Source organism: Manis pentadactyla, chromosome 14, assembly GCF_030020395.1.
Source record: "Manis pentadactyla isolate mManPen7 chromosome 14, mManPen7.hap1, whole genome shotgun sequence".
In the NCBI taxonomy this organism is placed as follows: domain Eukaryota; kingdom Metazoa; phylum Chordata; class Mammalia; order Pholidota; family Manidae; genus Manis; species Manis pentadactyla.
Window position 1 is genome coordinate 29598604 of NC_080032.1, and position 19171 is coordinate 29617774.

The following is a 19171-nucleotide window of genomic DNA, read 5'->3' on the forward strand; positions in this document are numbered from 1 at the left end:
GCTGTGGAGGGAAGAACTGGAGGCAGAAATTGCCGTTTGCTGCCTGGTGGTGGTGCCCAGTGCCCAGGCTAGCCCAGCACCCTGCCTCTCTGGGGTGTGGACCTGGGAGGTCCTAAAATTGGGTGTGGGTCAGGGAGGGGTCTGCATCCTCAGGACTGCCCAGTTCCCTGGAACTCTTTGTCACCCCAGGTTTACCCTGTGAGCCTGTGCCATGAGGCGAAATGAGCAGAGAGTTTTAAAGCCAGGCCTCTCAGTGACATTCCGTCTGGTCTTGGGGATGCTTTGAGTGCCCTCTGAGCCATGTTTTCCCATCCCTCTGTGCTTGTGGGCCTCGCTGTCCTAAGGGCTCTGCCAGGCACCAGGCTGTAGTACTGAACTCAGCAGGCAGGTGGCAGTGTTGTGCTAGCAAAGGGGGGCCTCCCTTTCCCTCTCCCTCCCCTCCCCCTCCCCGCAGGGCACAGGTCAGCCCCCACCTGGAATCCAGGATGGATTCTGGTTGTACTAGCAATGCCAGCCACCAGGAATTGGCCACACATGCTGGTGCCAGGATCCCGTGGCATCTCAGCTGCTGTCAGACCAGAGTGATATGGGGGTTGTGGGGGGGCACATAACTCAACTAGCCACATGCTCATCTCTACCAACTCCCGGTCTCCATGGCCTCAAGTTGACACCACTTGGTACCTCTCTCTGTCTTCTCTGAGGGCCAGTGGCCCAGACCCGATGTGGGGGTGTCTGCAGGGTGTAGAGAGAGCTCACAGTCCCCAGTGCCTGTGGAGGGCTCAGCCTGTCTTTCAACCACAGCAAACCAGTCCTCAACCCCAAACCCCCACCTCCCTGGAAAACTCCTACACATACTTCAAAATCCATCTGGGCATTAACTCCCATCTTCTGTTTCTGGGTCTCTGCTAACACACTGCAAACTGCCCATTCCTAAAACTGGACAGAACCCCTCAAGGGCAGGGCTCTTGTCTTTCCCCTCCTGACCCCATTGTTGACTGATCCCCCTGATGACTGTGTTGAGCTGAGCAGACACTGCACAGTGTCAGTAGAAAACCAGAATCTGATTTGTAAATTGAAGGACAGTTATTGGCAATGTCCTTGTGTTTTAAGATATTGGGAAGTTGTTTAAAATGTAGATTCCTGGGCCTACCTAGAGAATATGCATATGATCTTTAGATCCAGGGTGGGGCCTGGGAATCTGTTTTCACCAAGCAGCCCAGGTGTTTCTGATGCAGGTGATTGGCAGCCCTCACCATGACGGTGGGTGGTGGCCAAGGTCAGAGCTAGACCCTCACCTAGAACCTGGCCCCTTTACTCTGGCCAGGAGGTCTCCACTAAGGGCACGAGGGGCTCCATAGAAAGAGGCCCAGACCAGTGCAAAGAGCAGCCACCCACAGGGAAGGCAGGAGTAGACTGTTCCCAGGCACTGGAGTTGACTCCGGACAAGCCTTCCTGGGGCCATGTTACTCAGGCACTGAAATGACTGTGGCAATCAGGATGGCTTCTTGGAGGTGATGGTTCTTGGGCGAGGGATGGGCTGAGCAGAGGGAACCTGTGTGGCAAAGGCTGGGAGGTGAGCAACATGTGGGAGCCCAAGGTAGCTAGACATAAGCCATGTGGGAGCCCAGGAGTCTGAGAGGGAGGGAGCTGAAACCCAGTAAGGTAATTTGCTGGTTTTCTGAAATGTGGGTGGTGGCGACTGGCAAGAGTGCTGGGTGGAATGTGACAGAGAAACAGGCCTGGCAGGTCAGTGTAGGGCCAGGGTGGGGGTTGGCACAGTAGAGAAGGCCATAACAGAGTCCCTGTGCCCTGGGGAGGGGGCAGTGTGGCATGAAAGGTACAGACTGGAGGGCAGCTGCCTGCTTCCTTCCTCACCCTGCCCCTTAATTGTGTGACCCTGGTCGAGTCATTTGAACCCTTTGTGCCTTGGTTTCCCCATCTGTAAAAATGACAACGCCATTGCTGTGAGGAAAACTCAGATGCACTGTTTAGCTTTGCATGGACACTGTCCACTCACCTGTGTGAAGTCAGAAAGTGGGATGAAGCAAGGAGCAGAGACAAAATGAGTTCAATAGAGAAGGAGAAACTCCAGGTGGTCTGGCAACAATGAACCCTATTAGCATCGTAATTTGGGAGTAAACCGATGGCTGGCAGCTGGTGGGACAGCCCCCTGAGGATTCTGTGCTGAGCAGGCAAAGGAAGGAATTAAAGACTCATCGTTTTTCTGGATTCTTCGGGAAGGTGAAATGTTCTTGTCACTCCTACCCTGAGGAGGAGGACCCACGTAGAGTCCAGCGCACTGGGGCTCAGATGGGGGTGGGGGCTGCCAAGTCCTGTCTAAGGCCTGCTGTGTGACCCTGGGACTGGCAAGGGTGGCAGTGGATGCTGGGACGGGGGAACACAGGGTGGATGCTGGGGGTCAGAGCCAGCCCTCAGACCTCGGCAGCATGGCAGACACCCTGCCCTGCCCCGGAATGGCCCCTGCTTGGTTCCCTGCAGCAGAGCTATGCCAAGTGTGAATCCTCATCGTCCTGCAACCTGGGAGGTAAGACCGTATGCCCCTTTTGCAGCATAGAGAAGTGAATGACCATGCTCTTTTCCCAGCCCCAGAGTGGGTCTCCTGCTCCCGGGGCCTGCTGAGTAAGACCTGCCCCTCTGGGGAATTGCTGTGTGCATTTGGATCTGGTGAGTGTAGGAGAAGGGAGACTGGAAGGGCCTTCTGCAGGCAGCATGTTGCACTTGGGCAGTGGGACACTGACCTCCAGTCTCCTTATTTTGGGAGTGGAAATCTCAAGGCCTGGGACAGGATCTAGACGAAATTGGCTCCCCTTCCTGCCTGGCCTCCAGGTGCTCTGGGTTCCCATAGGACAGACAAACTGCTTCAGAGGAAAACCGGGGTATGCTTGAGGCCTTACCAGTAGTTGCCCTTGCCCCCCACTTCCCTATCCTCCCAGGTTGGGCTTCTCTGAGCCCCCCTGCATACAAGGAGGCAGGCTGGGGTTCCAAGGCCAGCAGGATCTCAGGTCAGAATGACCCTTGGAAAAGTACCAAGTGCAAGATGCAAGCTTCTGGGCTCTCCAAGGCATGTGTTCCTGGGTTCTTCGGGGAAGAAATGGAGTTAGGACGGCAAGAGGCTTACTGGGGTCAACACTGTGAGAGACAAGCAGGGGGAGTGGGACTGGGCAGGGAGAGCCTTGGTCACATGCATCTGAGTTTCAGTCAACCTGAGGGCAGATTCCCCTGAGAGGGGTCCAGGCCCCTCCGTGCTGTCATGGTGGGCCACCCGTGAAGTGCCTGGCAGTGGCTGGAGGCCATCAGCTAACTGCATGCCTCAAAAGTTTTTTTTTGAAGGGCCCAGGGTCGCCTCCAAGGTCATGGGATTCATCGGCACCAAATTTGCATGGTTCAGGAAGCCCAACCCATTTTTCTTCAAAGTAGTGAGAGATTAAGCCTGTGGTTGAAAATCAAGCCTGTGCAGCTGAATTTGCTTGGTGCAAACCATGCAGCCCCCAGCTTGCATGTTTGCACAGAACCCCCTCCAACAGGCCAAGTTCTTGGGACTCCTAAGTCTGTGTCTGTGCCCCAGCTGTCCACACAGACCAGCAGAGGCCTCAAGAGTCTTCCTCATGGTGATGTAAACTGACTGTCCTCAGCCCTGCCCATCCTGGCCTCACCCCGGTCCCGGCCCTGTTAGAGACTGTCCTCCATCAAAGCAGGTAGCCAGTGGGTAAGAGTGCAGGCCCCTGGCTTAGATCCTGACCCACCTCTCACTAGCTGTATGACCTTGAGCAAGTTAACCTGCCTGTACCTTACTCCTCTGAAGTGGAGATGCAGTAGTAGCCATCTCAGCTGGTAATGCTGAAGGGAGTAAAACCACACAAAATGTTTAACATGGTGCCTGGAGCACAATGATTGCTTGTAGTCCTCAGTAGAGCTTCGCCATTGTCATCTCACTGCCAGGCTCGGGGTCCGTTATCAGAAAGCCATAACTGAAGGATCACCCCCTTGAAGGATCTGTCCCCTGCAAAAAGCCTGTATATCAAGAGATACCGCCACTTATCCTGCCCCACCATCTGCAGAGTCAGAGGAAAAAACTCCAGTCTTTTTGCTGAGCATCTCCCTAATTGTACTCACTGTCAATCCAGGCTGCCCACTTTGCAGAGGCAGCTGGGAGCCTTCTGAGACTGGGGCTAGGATGTGCACAAAGCACGTGGGTGCTAGAATGCATATTCCTGGGCCCCTCCTTGGAACACCCTAGACCCAAGTCCCTGGGTGGGGCCTAGGCCTCTGCATTTATCAACCAGCTCTGGGTGGCACTGGTGCACACTGAATGAAGGGGGTGGGTAGCACAGGGCTCAGCCTTCTGAGAGCTCCGTTCCCTGGGAGCAGGGGGGAGGCTGAGGGGAGGCAGGATTCTGCTGGCACTGACCCTGCGTAAGAATAAAGGGGTGGGGGAGGGCTCACGGGGTAAAACAGGCCTATGGAGACCAGCCCCCCATCACTACTGTAGGAGCTGTAGAGACACAAGAGGGAGCCTCTTTGGATTTGCACGTTTTATTAAGACAATCTATTTCTTAAGTTATTTCTGTTGATCAGAAAGCAACTCTGGAGCATGGGAGCTGCAGCCCCAGAGCCTTTGCCCCGCCCTGGGGGTGACCAGGGGAATAGTGTGGCGGCCCCCAACCTGCTGGTCCATTCAGATCAGGGGGCATCTCTAAGACCACACTGGGGGCTGCGGGGGCACTCACCCCAGGCAGCACAGGACTGTGGGCCCCCAGCCCTGCCACTCCCTGGGAGCACGAGTCTCTCTGGTCTTCCTGTCCCAACATCATGTGTGTGCTGCAAGCCTGCAGCACTGGAAGAGAACAGGTGGAGTCATCACATGCTAGCAGGTGGCGTGAGTGAGGACAGCAGAGGCCAGAGCCTCACGCAGGTGGAAGCAGACATTTCCAAGAGCTTAGACACCTCCCCTCGCACCCTGCACAAAGGCTCTGATGAGTCCTGGTCCAGAGGACATTGTGTGCACAGAGCGGGCAAGCCCTGGGGTGAGGCTGGGGACCCAGAGCTCGAAGGCCTCAGCACACATGGCCTATGCCCTCAATCTTCGGCGCTGCACTGGAGCACAGCACCCAGAAACAGCTAAGGCACCATCTTCTGGCTGCCACCCTGCCCACAACCACCAGTGCCCAGCCGCTGCCCAACCTCCTGGCTCAACGGCCAGCAGGGGCTGCTCAGCCATAGCTCTCAGCCTGTACCTCTCCGTGCCAGGCTGTGCTCGTCTGAAAGGCTGGCTTTGGGACTGCCCCTTCCCAGGAGCATCAAGAACCAGGCCACCAGCTCTGGATGGTCAGGGTGGCCAGGGTCTCAAGGAACTGCAGCAGGCTCCCCCAGCCAACGCTGGGACACCCCCCTTACAGCGCTCAGGGCTGTTCCCGGATTCAAGGGCACACCAAGGTGGCCACCTTCTCTGCCTGCGCGCTAATTAAATGTGTATAGTCCGCCACAGTGGAACGGGTTAGAGACCGTCGGCCTCCCTCCTGCCCAGGCCCTGGCCGAGCGCGGAGTCGCCCTCGGCCCCCCGGGGCTCTACCCGACTCGGCCCCGGGCGCCGCCTAGAGCGCCGCGGGCCCCAGGAGGCCAGGCCCGGGGCGGGCGCACGGCTGGAGCTGCACGCTGGCGGTGAAGCGGCGGCTGGGCCGGCCCAGGCTGCAGTGCAGGGTGGTCCGGAAAGTGCTCCGCGCGTGCTTGGGGAAGATGATGGTGGTGCTGCGGAAGCGCAGCGCGCGCGGCCGCGGCTCCAGGGTCAGCTGGCTGCGGTAGTTGCGCCACGTGCAGTTGGGCGCCGCCACGATCGTCTCGCTGTAGGCCGTCACGGTGGGCACGGGCGCGTAGAAGATGTTGTCCCGGAAGTGCTTCTCCGAGGCGTACTTGACCTCAGAGTTGCAGCTGTGAGAGCGGAAGGAGGGAGGTGAGCCCGGCAGGGGGCGACTGGCCACCCGCCCGGACGGCCTGGGGTCAGCGGCATCACCCACGCGAAGGGGGCCCTCGGCTCAGCTCTTAAAACAACGGCCTGGACCCTTCCAAACAGCAAGGTCAAAGGGCGGAGGGGCTGTGCCAGCTTGTAGGAGACTAAAAAGACAGGACAATTCGTGACCCTGGTGAGATCCTGAATGGGGATAAAAATACATGCCATAAAAATATATCCCATTTTGGGACAGTGGACAAAATATGACTATGCAGGGTCAACCTCAGTTGTCCTGACTTGACAAACTGTGTCATTATGTGGGAGGATGTCTGGTTCTTAGGAAAGATGCTGGAGTGAAAGGTCAGGACATCACTAACCTCCTCTCAAATGGTTCAGAAAAATGTTTCATTTGTATAGAAAGAGGGTGTGGACGTTCAAGCCAATGAGTCAAATGTCAGAACCTGCGAATCTGTTTAACAAACCCACGGGTTCCTTGCGCCCTTTCTGCAACTTCTCTGTGAAATTGTATCAAAATATGTTTCCCCTGAGAGTGCTCTCAGCACCTCTAGAGAAGTGACCCCCTTACAAGTGATGGTGGATAAAAATCAGCTGGCCTTGGGGGAAGGTCACGGGGACATGGCCGTTGTGGGTAGGGGGCAGGGAGCAGGCCCAGCAGTCCAGTCTTAGAATCAGTTTTCCCTCTGGCTAAGACCTCACCTCACCTCCCCAGGGAGCAGCTCCCAGACTGTACCTAGAGGGAGGGGAGCCTGCTGAGCCCCCCAGCCTGCCCCCACTCCCCACCCACCGACAGCCCCACTCACCGAATCTCATGTGTGGGTTCTGGGTTCACTTCAATGCTCTCCCCGAAGAACACAGGCAGCATCCGGGGCTTCATCTCCAGTGCTGGGGGATTCAGGGGCAGGGGTGGGGGCTGCAGGGAGAGCCATGGACATGGGGTTACACAGGCCTTTGGCACTGAGCTCCCCGACAGGCTCAAGCCCTGGCTTGGTCCATCCAGAAGCCCACCCCAGCATCCCTCTGAGATCCAAGCACCCTGATGTCCACCCAGAACACCCTCCTGGGCCCACAGGTCCCCAGCCACCGGCCTGCCCTCCAGTTCCCAGAAGTCCTGATAAGAGGTAGTAACGATCTCTTTGTGAAACCTCAGCCCACACCAAGCCCCAGGAACCAGGCTCAGCTCTGCAGAACTGGGACCCCTCTTGGCGGGCGCCCTTGAGCCCCAGCCCTCGCAAGCTGCCCCCACTTGGTGATGCAGTAGGTCAAAGTGTCCTGGAACCCCATCCCATCAGGCACAGGTCCCCTCAGCCCCAGATGCCAACGCACCCATGGCCCTACCTCCCTGGCTCCACCTGCTGTGACCCAGCAGGAGACAAAGGCCAAGTCTCCCAGTGTCACTTAGTCACTGCCCACTCCACGGCTCTTGCTGCATCCACTGTCCACCTACACTTTCAATTTACTTCATCTTTGAAGTCTTAACTGACCATCACCCTAGACAAGTCTATGCCTGAAGTCATGGGGTTATATAGAAAACACATTCACGCCTTACCACTCAGAGACAGTGTCTCCGTCTCCTACAGTCCCCACACTCTGGGGACACACTGATGAGGCTGCACCATCCGGTAAGGCAGCCACGAGCTCCTGGGGGGATTTCAGTTTATCTTAATTAAAATTAAGCAAGTGAACAGTTCTATCCCTCAGCCACACGGACCCCATTTCACATGCTCAGAGCCACATACAGTGGCAGCTACACTGCAGGTAAGAGCAGATCTAAAATGTTCCCCCATCTCAGAAAGTTTTCTTTGACAACGCTGTTCTAAGGGGCACTCATCTGACTTATTTTTTGGCAGGTAGGGTCTTCATACATAGCCTGTGAGCCAGCCCCCAGCCCAGGTCAGTCAAGGCAGCAAAACCAACTCAGACCAAGTCCTGCTGGTTAACCGACAAGATTTCCTCCATCTGTCCCCTCCCTGCCAGGCCCTCCTTCTCCTCACCTAGATGATGATAAATCACAGCAGCTTATGCTTTTTGAGCTCCAACTGCACCAGGCACTGCTCTGGGCTCCAAATATCCACTCATTCAACCTCAGGATGGAGTTGCTATCAGCACCCCCATTTTAGAGATGCTGAAACTGATGCTCAGAGTGGTCAAGTAACTTGCCCGGGGCCACACAGCTAGGAAGAGGCAGAGCTGGGGTTTAGAGTCTGGCTCCAGAGTCCATGCCCTGACCCACGTTCCTCTGCTGCTTCCCATATGCTTGGGATTGGCACCATGGCCCCGGGACTGCCCTGACATTACCCACCCTGCGCACAGGATCAGTGTGTGCACTTCCCACAGAGGCCTCTGACCGTGTATCTCCACCCACTGAACCACATCCAAGCTGCCTCTGTGCCTTGGCTCATGGTGTTCCCTGTACTGGGAACATCCTTCCAGCTCCTTACTTGGTCTAGTGCAACTCAACTCAGGCACCAGCTCCTGTCTTCCCACTGCCCTCTGTGGGGTCCCTGAAGCTCCATCTGCTGGCCTCCACTGTGTGTGTCTGTCGCCCCCAGGCCATGAGACCCTTGAGGTTCAGGACCTGAAGGCCTCTCTAACCCAGGCTGGAACCTCACAGACCCTACTTTGTTGAAAGGTGAGAACTCACATGTGCAAAGCAGCCCTCTGCTGACTCGTGAGTCCCAGGGTCAGCCCCAAGCCTGTCTTCACATCTGGTATCAGCCTGTGGACAAGGGTCACTGTCAGCCTCCTCCCCGGCCAACCACAGTGGCCCCAGAACCAGGACCAAGGACCACAGGGAGAAAGGGTGCAAGGTTAGTAAAGGAAGTGGTGTTCCAAAGCCCCGACAGTTGTGCTCAAGGTGGCCCTACCTCTTCCTGGCAATTACACGGAGTGAGAGGCCCCACAGAGGACCAGCTGCTGCTCTTTCCTGGATGTCGCAGGTAGAATAATGGCCCCAAAAGTATGTACAGCCTAATCCCCAAAGCATATGAATGTGGTTGCATGGCAAAAGGGACTTGGAGATGTGGCTGCGTTAAGGATACTGAGCTGGGAAAATCATCCTCATTATCTGGTGGGCCCAGTGTCATCACAAGCGTCCTTGTAAGAGGGAGGCAGGTGGTCAGTCGGAGAGACCAAAGACACTCCGCTGCAGCCTCAGGGATGCACAAAAGGGCTACAAGCCCTGAAATGCAGGCAGATTCTTGAAGGGGGAAAGACGGGGACAGATACTCCCCTAGACCTGAAAAGGAAACATAACCAAAATCCTTGATTTTAGTCCATAAGATCCATTTTAGAGTTATGACTTTCAAAACTAAGATAATCTATGTTGTTTTAAACCACGGTGCACGTGGTCATTTGTCACAGCAGCAACAGGAAGCTGACATGTCCTGTGACCCGGGGCAAACAACCCCTGCATCTGGCCAGAGCCTCCAGGCCGCTCAATGGGCGACAGGAGCACCGCCTGGCAGGCTGCAGTGAATGAGTCAAGGCGTGAGAATGCGTGGGGCAGGCCCGGCAGAGGCTCAACGCTGTATACAAGTCGGCTTGCACTCTGAGTCCTTCTTTTCATGAAGGTCCAAAGGCACGGGGCTCGGGCTCTCTGGAGAAAGGTACAATCCACACCCTTTTGAACCCTGAGACAACACTGCTTCTACCTTCCAGAAGCAAGCACACATCATTTCAGGAGAAATTAAATTAAGTCAAATTAAGAAAAGGAAAGTTTAGGCGCTTCCAGCATCATCCAGGGCCCACCTGGTGAATCAGCACAGACCCCAGCTATAAAACTCCATGACTTGATGTTTATAAAATTAACACTTTCTCCAAAAGAGATCATCTAAAGTGTAGTTTTCCCCAAACCTGTATAAGTGTTTGATGAGCACCTATTGTTTGTGGAACACCTACTGTGCTCTGAACACCAGCTGTATGCTGGACCCTTGTGTGGGTGGGATGGGGCACACTGCTGCCCGGGGCTCCCTCTTGTTCACAAGGCCATGATGTGTGGCCACAGAGGAGGGGAGAGGATGAAGCAGGCACTGAGGGGCAGTGGACACGGGGCTAAGGTTCTTGGTGGCATTTCTTCTGTCCAGATAGGTAGAGGGGCTGGAGGGAAGGAGAGGCAGCCTGCTGCTGGTTTTAATCACCCCCCACCCGACACACACACACACACCAAGATAGAATAATTCCTGAGTTAAGGAGCCTGGTGGGCTTCCTTGAGAAGCACAGCCTTTGGAGCTATTGCGGAGCTGAGCGCTGCTCTCCCTCTTGGGTTCACGTGAGATAAACTGCAGTGCTCCTACTACTGCCCAAGGGGCCCTTGGGGGCCAAGGTAGAAGCAGCCCCATTCTGGCCAGATCTCGCCCCCTGACTGGCTGCCAGGAGAGTAGACAAGGCTCACTTCACAGTCTGTGCAGGAAGCTGGAGCTCTGGGCACTCACTGTTCTCCAAAGGCACCAGTGAAAAAATATCTAAAATCCTCCCCAACTGGAAGCACCACACAAGAGATACGAGAAGCCTGTGGAAACCCAGATGTGGGCTGGCATCCAACGGGCCTGGGTGGCGAGACGGCTCCGGAAGTCACCGCCAAGGCCCCAGGATGCCCTGCAGGGCTCCAGGGATGGACGCCAGGGGAGACAGGGGCAGCGTGGCAGAAGCTCAGAGCTGAGTCCTTCTGGACGCAAGGTTATTTTAAGAGCAAAACGGCAGCAGACCCCCAGAGCCCCAGCATCCCGGGGAGTGGGCAGGGAGCACGCCTTTCACAGCCAAGGTGGCGTACCACGGCTCAGGAGGGTGACACACCAGCCACCCTGGCACAGACACTCCTCGAAGACTGGATCACGGTCCCAAGGGGTCCACCAGCGTGGGGGAGAGCTGAGCAGGGGCTAGGGCTCGCACACCCAGGAGACACCCTGCAGTTGCACGCTGGCCAAGTCACAGCCCACCCGGAGTGATAAAAGCCCCAGACAGGCCAGTAACCCATACCCGCCCTCCAAGGTGGCCGCACCCCAGATCTTTCCCCCAGAGGCCTGGTTCCGGTTCCACTGGAAAGAGGACAGACTCTCAGCTGCCTATCACTGGGCCTGTGCTTGTCTGTGAAATGAGGCTGTGCCGTTTGTGAGGCCCGCACCACAGGCTAGGAGCCGTCACGGGTGCTGGAGGCATAGGCTGTCAGGTGTCAGGGCTGGGGGGACTCCAGGGAACCAGGCAAAAAATACAGAGTCCCAAGTGCAGACACGCTGTGAGCCCAAGGCTAGAATCCCAGTGTCCTGGACACCACCCCCCACCCAGGGATGGGCCGGCCCCCAGCTCCTCCCCATTCTAAACCCTGCTCTCTCGCTTCCTGCGCAGACAGGGGTGTGGGGGACCAGGGAAGACCTTAGAGGCAGTGGGATTCAGAGGAGAGCTGGCTGCCCTCTGCCCGCCAGACCACACTCCCCTGCCCCTTGCAAAGTGATTCATGTGCCTTCCCCAGGAGCTGGCAAGGGTGAACACTGCTGGCTGGGAGTAAAAATACACACGGGTGTTCTGGGCTTCTCCCCTTCCTGGCTCACACAGGGCCCGGCCCACAGAAAGATAACCACTCTGTTGTGGGAGCTCAGTGCCACCCAGTGACGGCCCAGCCCCACTGAGGACACAGCCCAGGTGACAGGGACACATAGGGATCACACAATATTTGTGCCCAGCCTGGGTGACACACGGGGTCCGCAGTGGCCACAGTGTGGCCCATGGAAACATGAATTTCAGTTCAGCCAGGGAGCAACAGTCCCTATCAGTGGAGGGCAAGTGGCAGGAGGAGGGGACCAAAGGCCGTACTGCTGCTCCTGGAGAGAGCAGACCACCAGGGAGACCTCCACCGGCTCAGGAGAGGCACCCTCACCACAGCCATGTGGAACATCTGTACTGGCTGCACTGGCCTTTCTCAAGGTCACTAACCTCACTAGCGGTTTTTGGTGGCAGATGCCAGGGCAGGGGTAAGGGGTTCCTTATGCTCCTTGCCCTCCCCTAACATGGCACAATAGGGCCTGGCTGGAGAGGCCAGGAGACCTGAGCAGAGCAGTTTGATCTCTGGAGAGGCACAAAGTATCACATGCCCAACCTAGACCCCACAGGCCCAGGGTCTGATGCCCAAAGCAGCTAACTGAGCACACACAAGCATTGCAGATTCGGGGGCCTCCCGTTCTGCAAACAGGCTTCCTACGACATGGGGCCGGATGGGCCCAAGCAAGCAGGAGGGTGGCGGGTTGGCTGTGACCCCAGCAAAGATATGTGTTCTTTGAGTGTGACCCTGTTTGGAAATAGGGTCTTTGCAGATATGATCACATTAAGATGAGGTCCTACTGGATAGGGGCCTAAATCCAGTGACTGGTGTCCTTGTAAGAAGAGGGAAATTTGGACACAGGACACAGAGGGAAGGTGGTCATGTGAAGATGGGGCAGAGACTGGAGTGAGGCATCTACAAGCCAGGGGACATGAAGGATTGCCCACACCACTGGTTGCTAGAACACACACAGTGGGTGGATTCTCTCCTAGAACCACTGGAGAGACTGTGGCCCTGCAGACCTCTTGATTCAGACGTCTGGCCTCCAGAGCTGTAGGAGCAGAAGTTGCTGCTGTCTGAGGCCTCCCGTTTGTGACTTGGCTATAGCAGTGCTAGGAAGCCAGTACAGGCACCTGCCAGCCAGGGGGTGGGGGGTCACAACCTGGGCACAAGAAGCCCTAGTGGGAAACTGGAGGGCTTGGGGTGGCCTCCCACTTCCCTGGAAAACTCAGAGCACTGGTGCGTCCCAAACTACGCCTTCCAGTGACAGGGGTCGCCTCCACAAAAGTGGCCTGCTTTGGTAGACAAATATTCCCTCTGTGCTTTCATGCATCCCAAGATCCAGACATCACTTCAGGAGGTGTTGGGGTCCATATACCATCTCCTCAGCCAGGAGCCAGAGCAACAAGGGCAGCAGGATGAGGGCATGGGACTCCAGAGCTTCACACGACAGCTACAGGGAGAGAGAGATTCTCAGACTTCGTGGCATTTCCCCTGGAGGCCAGTTCACCCAGGACTAAGCAGCCAGGGCTGAAAGTGGCGCCGGGTTTCTGGCATCCCGCCCCCTCCCTCCTCACAGCCTCCCTTTCTGCCAACAGGCTCCTCCCACCCCGGGCCTGACCCACCTGGCTCTCTTCCAGCTGGGCTTGCTTAGACACCTTCGCAGTCAGGGACGCACCTGTGAGTTGCAAGGGGGCCGTGGGAACAGACCCTGTCTCTTCAGTCTGTCCGCCCTTCTGTTCATCCATCCATCCATTTGCCTATCTGTCTGTGCTTAATCCGGGGCACTAACTCCTAACTCTCCCCCTTCCCTTCCCCTCTCTCTTCCCCCTTGGTTTCAGCATCACAGAAACAGAAAGAAGAAAATCTGGGAGTCCTGGGCTGTTGGGGCTGGTTGGTGACAGCCAAGATCCCAAGAGAGGCTGTGATCATGGGTGGCCTCAAAGAGCTGGGCAGCCCCAGGAAATGTGCAAGGATGGGGCCGAGACACTCCATTTCCCACCACCCAGTTTTCCTGGATCCAGCCCACATGGCTTCTCTGGGAATGTGGGTCCCAGGAACCAGCATCTTGTCCTTGGGAGCAACACTCAGAAATGTACCCTGTGCAGAAGCACACCTGGGAGATCAGATGGGGGTGACAGGCGCAATGCAAGCTGGAGCCCAGGGCAAGAGAACCCCACCTCCATATCTGAGGGTCCGTCACCTCCTGTCATCGCGTCCACATCTCACCCCCCACAGCAGTGGCTGTTCTCTCAAGTGTGCACCCCAGAGAACATGGCCTGAGATCCTGAGTGCTGTTTGTGATTTCCCCAACTGCCCATGTGACCCCGGGTAGGTGGGCGCTGCAGCACATTTCCCCAGCCTTGGCCTCCAGGACTTGGGGGACATAGGAGTCCACTCAGCCTCGAGCGTGGAGGCAGCACACACAGCCTCCGTCTGTTTACGGCTGTGTCCCTGGCCCAGCCTGACTTTAATGTTTGTGGGATGAATGCAGCTGACAGGCAAACCCTCCTGGCAGCCACGTGGAGACAAGTCCTACCCAGACCCTGTTTCTCACAGCATCTCACACAAGTCTCTGGCTTGGGCTTCTAATCTGGGGAGTCTGGGGGCTCAAAATGCCTTACAAAAAGTAAAAGTAAAACTAGTACATTCTTTAAAAACCAATGGAATTTTACTTTCTTGCCTGAGCTTGGCCTAAAAGTTCCTGCTCTGGCCTCTGCCAGCCTCCTTGCTGCTCCTTGAACATGCCCATCTTGTTCCCACCTCAGGGCCTTTGCACTTGCTGTTCTTGGGAACTGGCATACACTTCACTCCTAAATCATATGTTCACTCCCTCATTGTTTTCTGGTTTCTATTAAACATCACTGCCTGACCCTGAAGTAGCACCACTCTCCCCTACTTTTTGTTCTAAGGGCATTTACAGTCCACCTGGTATTGTGTCACATTTAAGTTGGTGATTCTGTCTCTCCCCCTAGAATGCCACTCCCAGGAGGACAGGGATCTTGAACTGCTGTGTCCCCCATGGTCTAAAACAGTGCATGGCAAAGAGTAGGTGCCCAGTAAATACTGGTGGGACAAATGGCTGATTCCCAGATCTTCATTTGGCTTGGGCATCACCAGGAACACTAGTATCTTTGCTCCAGAGAATGAACAAGAAAACCCTATGTTCAAGGCAGGGTGGGAGGCTCATTTACACTCACCCTGGTCCCCAGTGCCTCTACTGTCTCATGGGGGCAGTCTCACAGCCAGTCAGATACCCTGCATAAATGGGGTACTGTCTGGAATGGAAGGTAAGTCCAGCCGATTGAAACAAAGTGGGGGTAAAATGGGACCTCTCTGAGGAACTAAAGTGTGAGCAAATTTAACATGCACACTAACATGCATAATAAGCAGAGTGACAAGCTGGTGAAGACCTCAGCAGCTAGGGTTTGGGGATAGCACTGCAGCTCACATCCCTGGCTGGGGCATGTGCCACCAACTTTGACTGGGAAGGCAGTGCCAGTCACTGGGTGTCAGAACAAAGGTAGTTACCCCATGCAAAGCAGGCTGACACCTGGAGGCTAAGGGGACGCCAGAGGAAACTCGGCCCTACTTGCCCCCATCCCTTCCTGGGCATTTGAAACCATCAGCTCCAAGATGAGAACAAGTCTTCTGTCCTTTCCCCTGGAACATGCAAGATCGGCAGCGGATATTTTGCCTACATCTGCGCCTGGAAAGCATCCTCGATGAATCATCAGCAAGCACAGTGTTGTTAAACACCAGATTAGCAACATTTAACAGGAGTTCCCCGGAGGTGGGGCACCCTGCATGACAGTAATGGGTTAGGAGGGCAGGCCCGGGCTGCAGGCCCCAGGGCTGCGAAAGATTGCCCTTGGCAACCATTTCCTCTCTCTTTATTGAAAGCAGCATCTCAGAACCTCATTGGTCCACAGGCATTTTGTTTTTTAATTAAAAAACAAAACCAACAGGTAGTTAATTACTACGCAGCAAAAAGTAAGGTAATATAAGGTTTAAGTAGAGACTCTTGATCTAAATTCCCTGGGTTCTACTCTAGCTCATCCACCAACCAACTGGGTGATCCTAGGCAAGTCCCTAGCCTCTGTGCCTCGCTTATGACAATAAGAAGAAGAAGAATACATACTTCATTGGGATATTGTGAAAATGAAGTGAGCTGATGCAAGTGAGGGGTTCAGGGCAGTTCCTGGGACGTGGTAAGGGCTGTCTGTGTGCCAGGTATCATTATTTGTGTAGAAATAGCCCCTGCCAGACAAGGAGAGCATGAGGGACAGTGTAGTTCCATGCTGGCATCTACTTAGCAAGGAAGGGGAAAAAATCCAATCAACTAGAACAGCCAAGTAAGCCAGGCACACTGTTCTGGCTGCTTCTGGCTGGCCTGGCTGGCAGAGAAAGCATCCACAAAACCCGCTCTAAGGAGGATTCTGGGTCATCCAAAGAATAAAGGGGAAGAATGGCCCCTGTTCCTTTCCCGGAGCCCGACTGTGTAAGACACCACAGGATTTATTCCCAGCATGTGCAGCCTGAACACCCTCCAAGCAACTGGGCCAGGTCTGAGACTTGCAGGAAAGCTGCCCCGTTCACACAGCAGGATCATTTTCACTGCAAGCCGCCTTGGCCACCCTGGAAGTCCTCGAGGTCCTCCCACCCCCACCCCCCAAAGAGAGACCAAAGTTCAAATTTTGGTAAAGAGAGTGGTTCCCAAACTTGACTGCACATTAGAATCATCTGGGGAGGTTTTAAAAAATCCTGACGCCAGGTTTCAGCCTATACCAATTAAATGAGAATGTCTGGAGGTACAAGGTGGGTGTGGGTATTTTTCAAACTTCTGCCAGAGATTCCAATGCTCAGCCAGGTTTGGGACCCACTGGAATAAGGGTCAAAAGAGGCACACATGAAATCTATGTCATGAGGCTGGAGGCAAGGGAGCGTTCCGTTCTGCTTTTGGGAGATCCTGTGAGGTACCAGGCCATCACTGCCGGGACCCCCAAAAAGTGGAGTCGGGCTGGAACCGTGCTACCATATATACCCGGCAGGAAAGATGTTAAGGCATGCAGAGAGCCAGCAGGAACAAGGAGAGACCACTGGGATTGTCAGCAACCTCCTGACTTCAACTTGCTGTTTCCCCCAGTTGGGAAGGTACCGGATCCTGCTGGCTTTCCTCCGACCTGCTGGGGACACCCAGTCTCAGGCCAGCTGCCAAGCTGGATGTCCCGCGGAGCCCACCTGAAAGCCCCACTAAGTCTGGCAGGAGATAAAACTCTTGAGCCTCCTGCCCTGGGGTTCCAGCCTTCCCCGGGCACCGCCAGGCTCCACGTCAACATCCCTCAACATCCCGGGAAGGAAGGGTTCCTGTCTGGGTTTGGTTAAAAAAAAAAGGCTGCTTTCATGCTGGTAGCGCCAGGAGCCATAAACAAGGACTGGGGGATCAGGAGCAGCCAGGGCCCTGGGTGTGGATGTCTTCAACAAGCTTTGGCCTGGGGACCAAGCCCACCTAGCAAGGATCTCCTCGCCAGCTTTGGTAATTTCTGACACAGCGCTGCACCCCCTGCCCTTTTATTGCTGCCAGTAAGACGAATTACCCCGTGGAGAGGCTCACCGCCAGCGGGAAGTCCGCCGGTCCCAGGATCAGGCTGGACCACATCCCCCTATGGGTCCTGGCCTCTCCCTGGGGAGCGTGGCTGTCACTGTGCCAGCACCTTCTTGATTGGGGTGGGGGGCAGTCCTGGCTTCTGGGGGCGCGGCGGCGCAGGTCTGCCCCACCCCCCACCCCTCCGCTGGCCCTGTCCCCGTTCCGCTCCTCGTCCCAGGTCTGGGCGGGCGCGTACTTACCGCTCTGGCCTCGCAGGGACCGGGGGGCTCCGAGGAGGCTCCAGGGACCCCCGCGCGGACGTCGAGGATGCCGGGCGCCAGGGCGTAGAAGGGCGGGCTGGGGCTGGGGCTGGGGGGCAACCCGGAGTCGGGGCTGTCCAGCAGGCCCTCCCGGCTCCTCTCCTTGAGGCTCTCCTCCATGCCCTGCAGATGCAGGTGGCCCACCATGTCGGGGGCGCGCGGCGCCGGCCCCGGCTCCTCGGGGCGCTTCTCCACCCCGCTCCGGGGCCCGGGCGGGCGGCGGCGGGCCGAGGGCTGCGCGCCCGGGACCTGCGGGCAGAGCCGGGAGGCGCGCGTCAGGCCGCGGCCGCCGGGGAGCGCGCCGCCCGGGAGGGGCGGGCGTCGGGCTGCGGGCTCCGCGCGGCAGCAGCTCCGCCGGCCCGCCCGCCTCCACGCCCGCCGCGCCTCCCGGGCCGCGCCTCCCTTCCTAGGCCCCGCCCGCCCGCCCGCGGCCTCCGCGCCCCGCCCGCGCCTAAAGGGCGGCCCCCGTGCCCCGAAACAGCTCAGTGGCGGCACCAAGGGCCGCTCGGGGACCCCCAAGTCATCCCGCGTGATGGCAGCAGTAATACTATGTCTGGGCGGGGGGGTTGAGGTGCGCTCGAGGTTTCCTCCATCCCATTGAAGTCCGAATAAAAGAATCTTTGGAAAACTCTCCACGAAGATCAGTAACATACTGCGGCGGAGCAACACTGTGCTTTCCTTTCAGAGGCCTCAAGCCCCATGCCTGCGCGCCTCTTTACCGCCGGATGCCCACCGCTTTATGTTGGAAAGGGCCCACTCCCTGCCCTAGGTACTAGTGTCTCCATTGCCTGATTACCCAGGCCAATACAGTCCGCCTTTGGGGTGGGAAGCATTGGGTAGAAATGGGGTGGCCGACCTGCCAGGGACACTGGAGGCTTCCCTGGAGCCCTCTGCACATCTGGCAGGTCCCACGTTTCTTCCAAGCAGTTCTTGCTCATTAACAAGGGTCTCCCCCTCTTTCCCCTTTTCCTCCCTCCCAAGGGAGACCCGTTCTTGCTTCCTTTGCTTCAGGTGACTGGCAAGCAGATCCTTGCACTGCCAGCTCCCACCCATCCACACACCTTCAGGCCGGCCAGGGACCAGCCTCCCATTCTGAAAGCAGGGAACATGCAGCGCCTGCGGATTGCTTTGAAATTAGCAGGAGTGTGGGAGACACCAATCCTACAGTGCAGGGAGCAGAGGCGAGAGGCACCCTCCACACCAGCTTGCTTTGCCAGGGTCTGCTCTGCAGATGCCTCCAAACTGGGGACACCGGGTAAAGCATGTTTGATCAGTCAAGATTGATCAAGGCCCCTCTCTGCCCCCAGCCCTGGGCTCGACCTCAGACCACCAAGTAAAGAAATCTCAGCCCCAGGGCACCCAGTCTGATGAAGGGGCTGATGAACACACCAGGAAGCCCATCAATTTAACAGGAAATTACCAAGGCCCTGCAAGCAAGAATAATAGGAGGGACAATTTATGGCTCAGGTGTTCAGGGAAGGTGACTCTGAGGAAGTGACATTTTAAGGTGACACCTGAACAGTCCAGCAGTGAGCTGGAGAAAGAATTTGTCTTCCAGGTGGAGGGAGCAGTAGCAGGAAGGCCAATATGCTGCAGCTAGGCAGAGTGGAGTGAGTCCAGGAGCAGACTGAGGATGGGGTAGCTTCCTAGAAGTGCTGGGGGAACAGCTGACCTGCTGTCGGGTGAATGTGCAACCCATTTCCATGCCAACCAGGAAGAACATGGGAAGTCCGCTGTCCACACAGAAT

At 56.5% G+C, this 19171-nt stretch overlaps 1 protein-coding gene across 3 annotated transcripts; it reads right to left on the minus strand.

The window, feature by feature from the left end:
- Window positions 1-4538: 4538 nt before the first annotated feature.
- Window positions 4539-17765, minus strand: RFLNA (refilin A). Of its 3 annotated transcripts, XM_036921757.2 has the most exons (5): window positions 17364-17765; window positions 13142-13194; window positions 12895-12969; window positions 6787-6896; window positions 4539-5946 (listed from the first exon to the last, which is right to left on the minus strand). In XM_036921757.2, exons 3-5 carry the CDS (start codon window positions 12895-12897, stop codon window positions 5613-5615), a joined length of 447 nt encoding a protein of 148 aa, XP_036777652.2. In that variant the 5' UTR covers window positions 12898-12969; window positions 13142-13194; window positions 17364-17765; the 3' UTR covers window positions 4539-5612. The 3 variants fall into 3 exon arrangements, with proteins under 3 accessions (XP_036777652.2, XP_036777650.2, XP_057347608.1); XM_036921755.2 differs by lacking the exon at window positions 13142-13194 and having other exon boundaries at window positions 17364-17716; XM_057491625.1 differs by lacking the exons at window positions 12895-12969; window positions 13142-13194 and having other exon boundaries at window positions 17364-17716.
- Window positions 17766-19171: the final 1406 nt, after the last annotated feature.

Coding starts and splice junctions, on each gene's coding strand:
- RFLNA (XM_036921755.2), bottom strand. CDS start 17,570: ATGGTGGGCCACCTGCATCTGCAGGGCATGGAGGAGAGCCTCAAGGAG. Junction 6,897..12,894: donor GGCTCCTGGCTGAGGAGATG/GTATATGGACCC, acceptor CTCTCCCTGCAG/CCCCCACCCCTGCCCCTGAA. Junction 5,947..6,786: donor GAACCCACACATGAGATTCG/GTGAGTGGGGCT, acceptor CCGCTCTCACAG/CTGCAACTCTGAGGTCAAGT.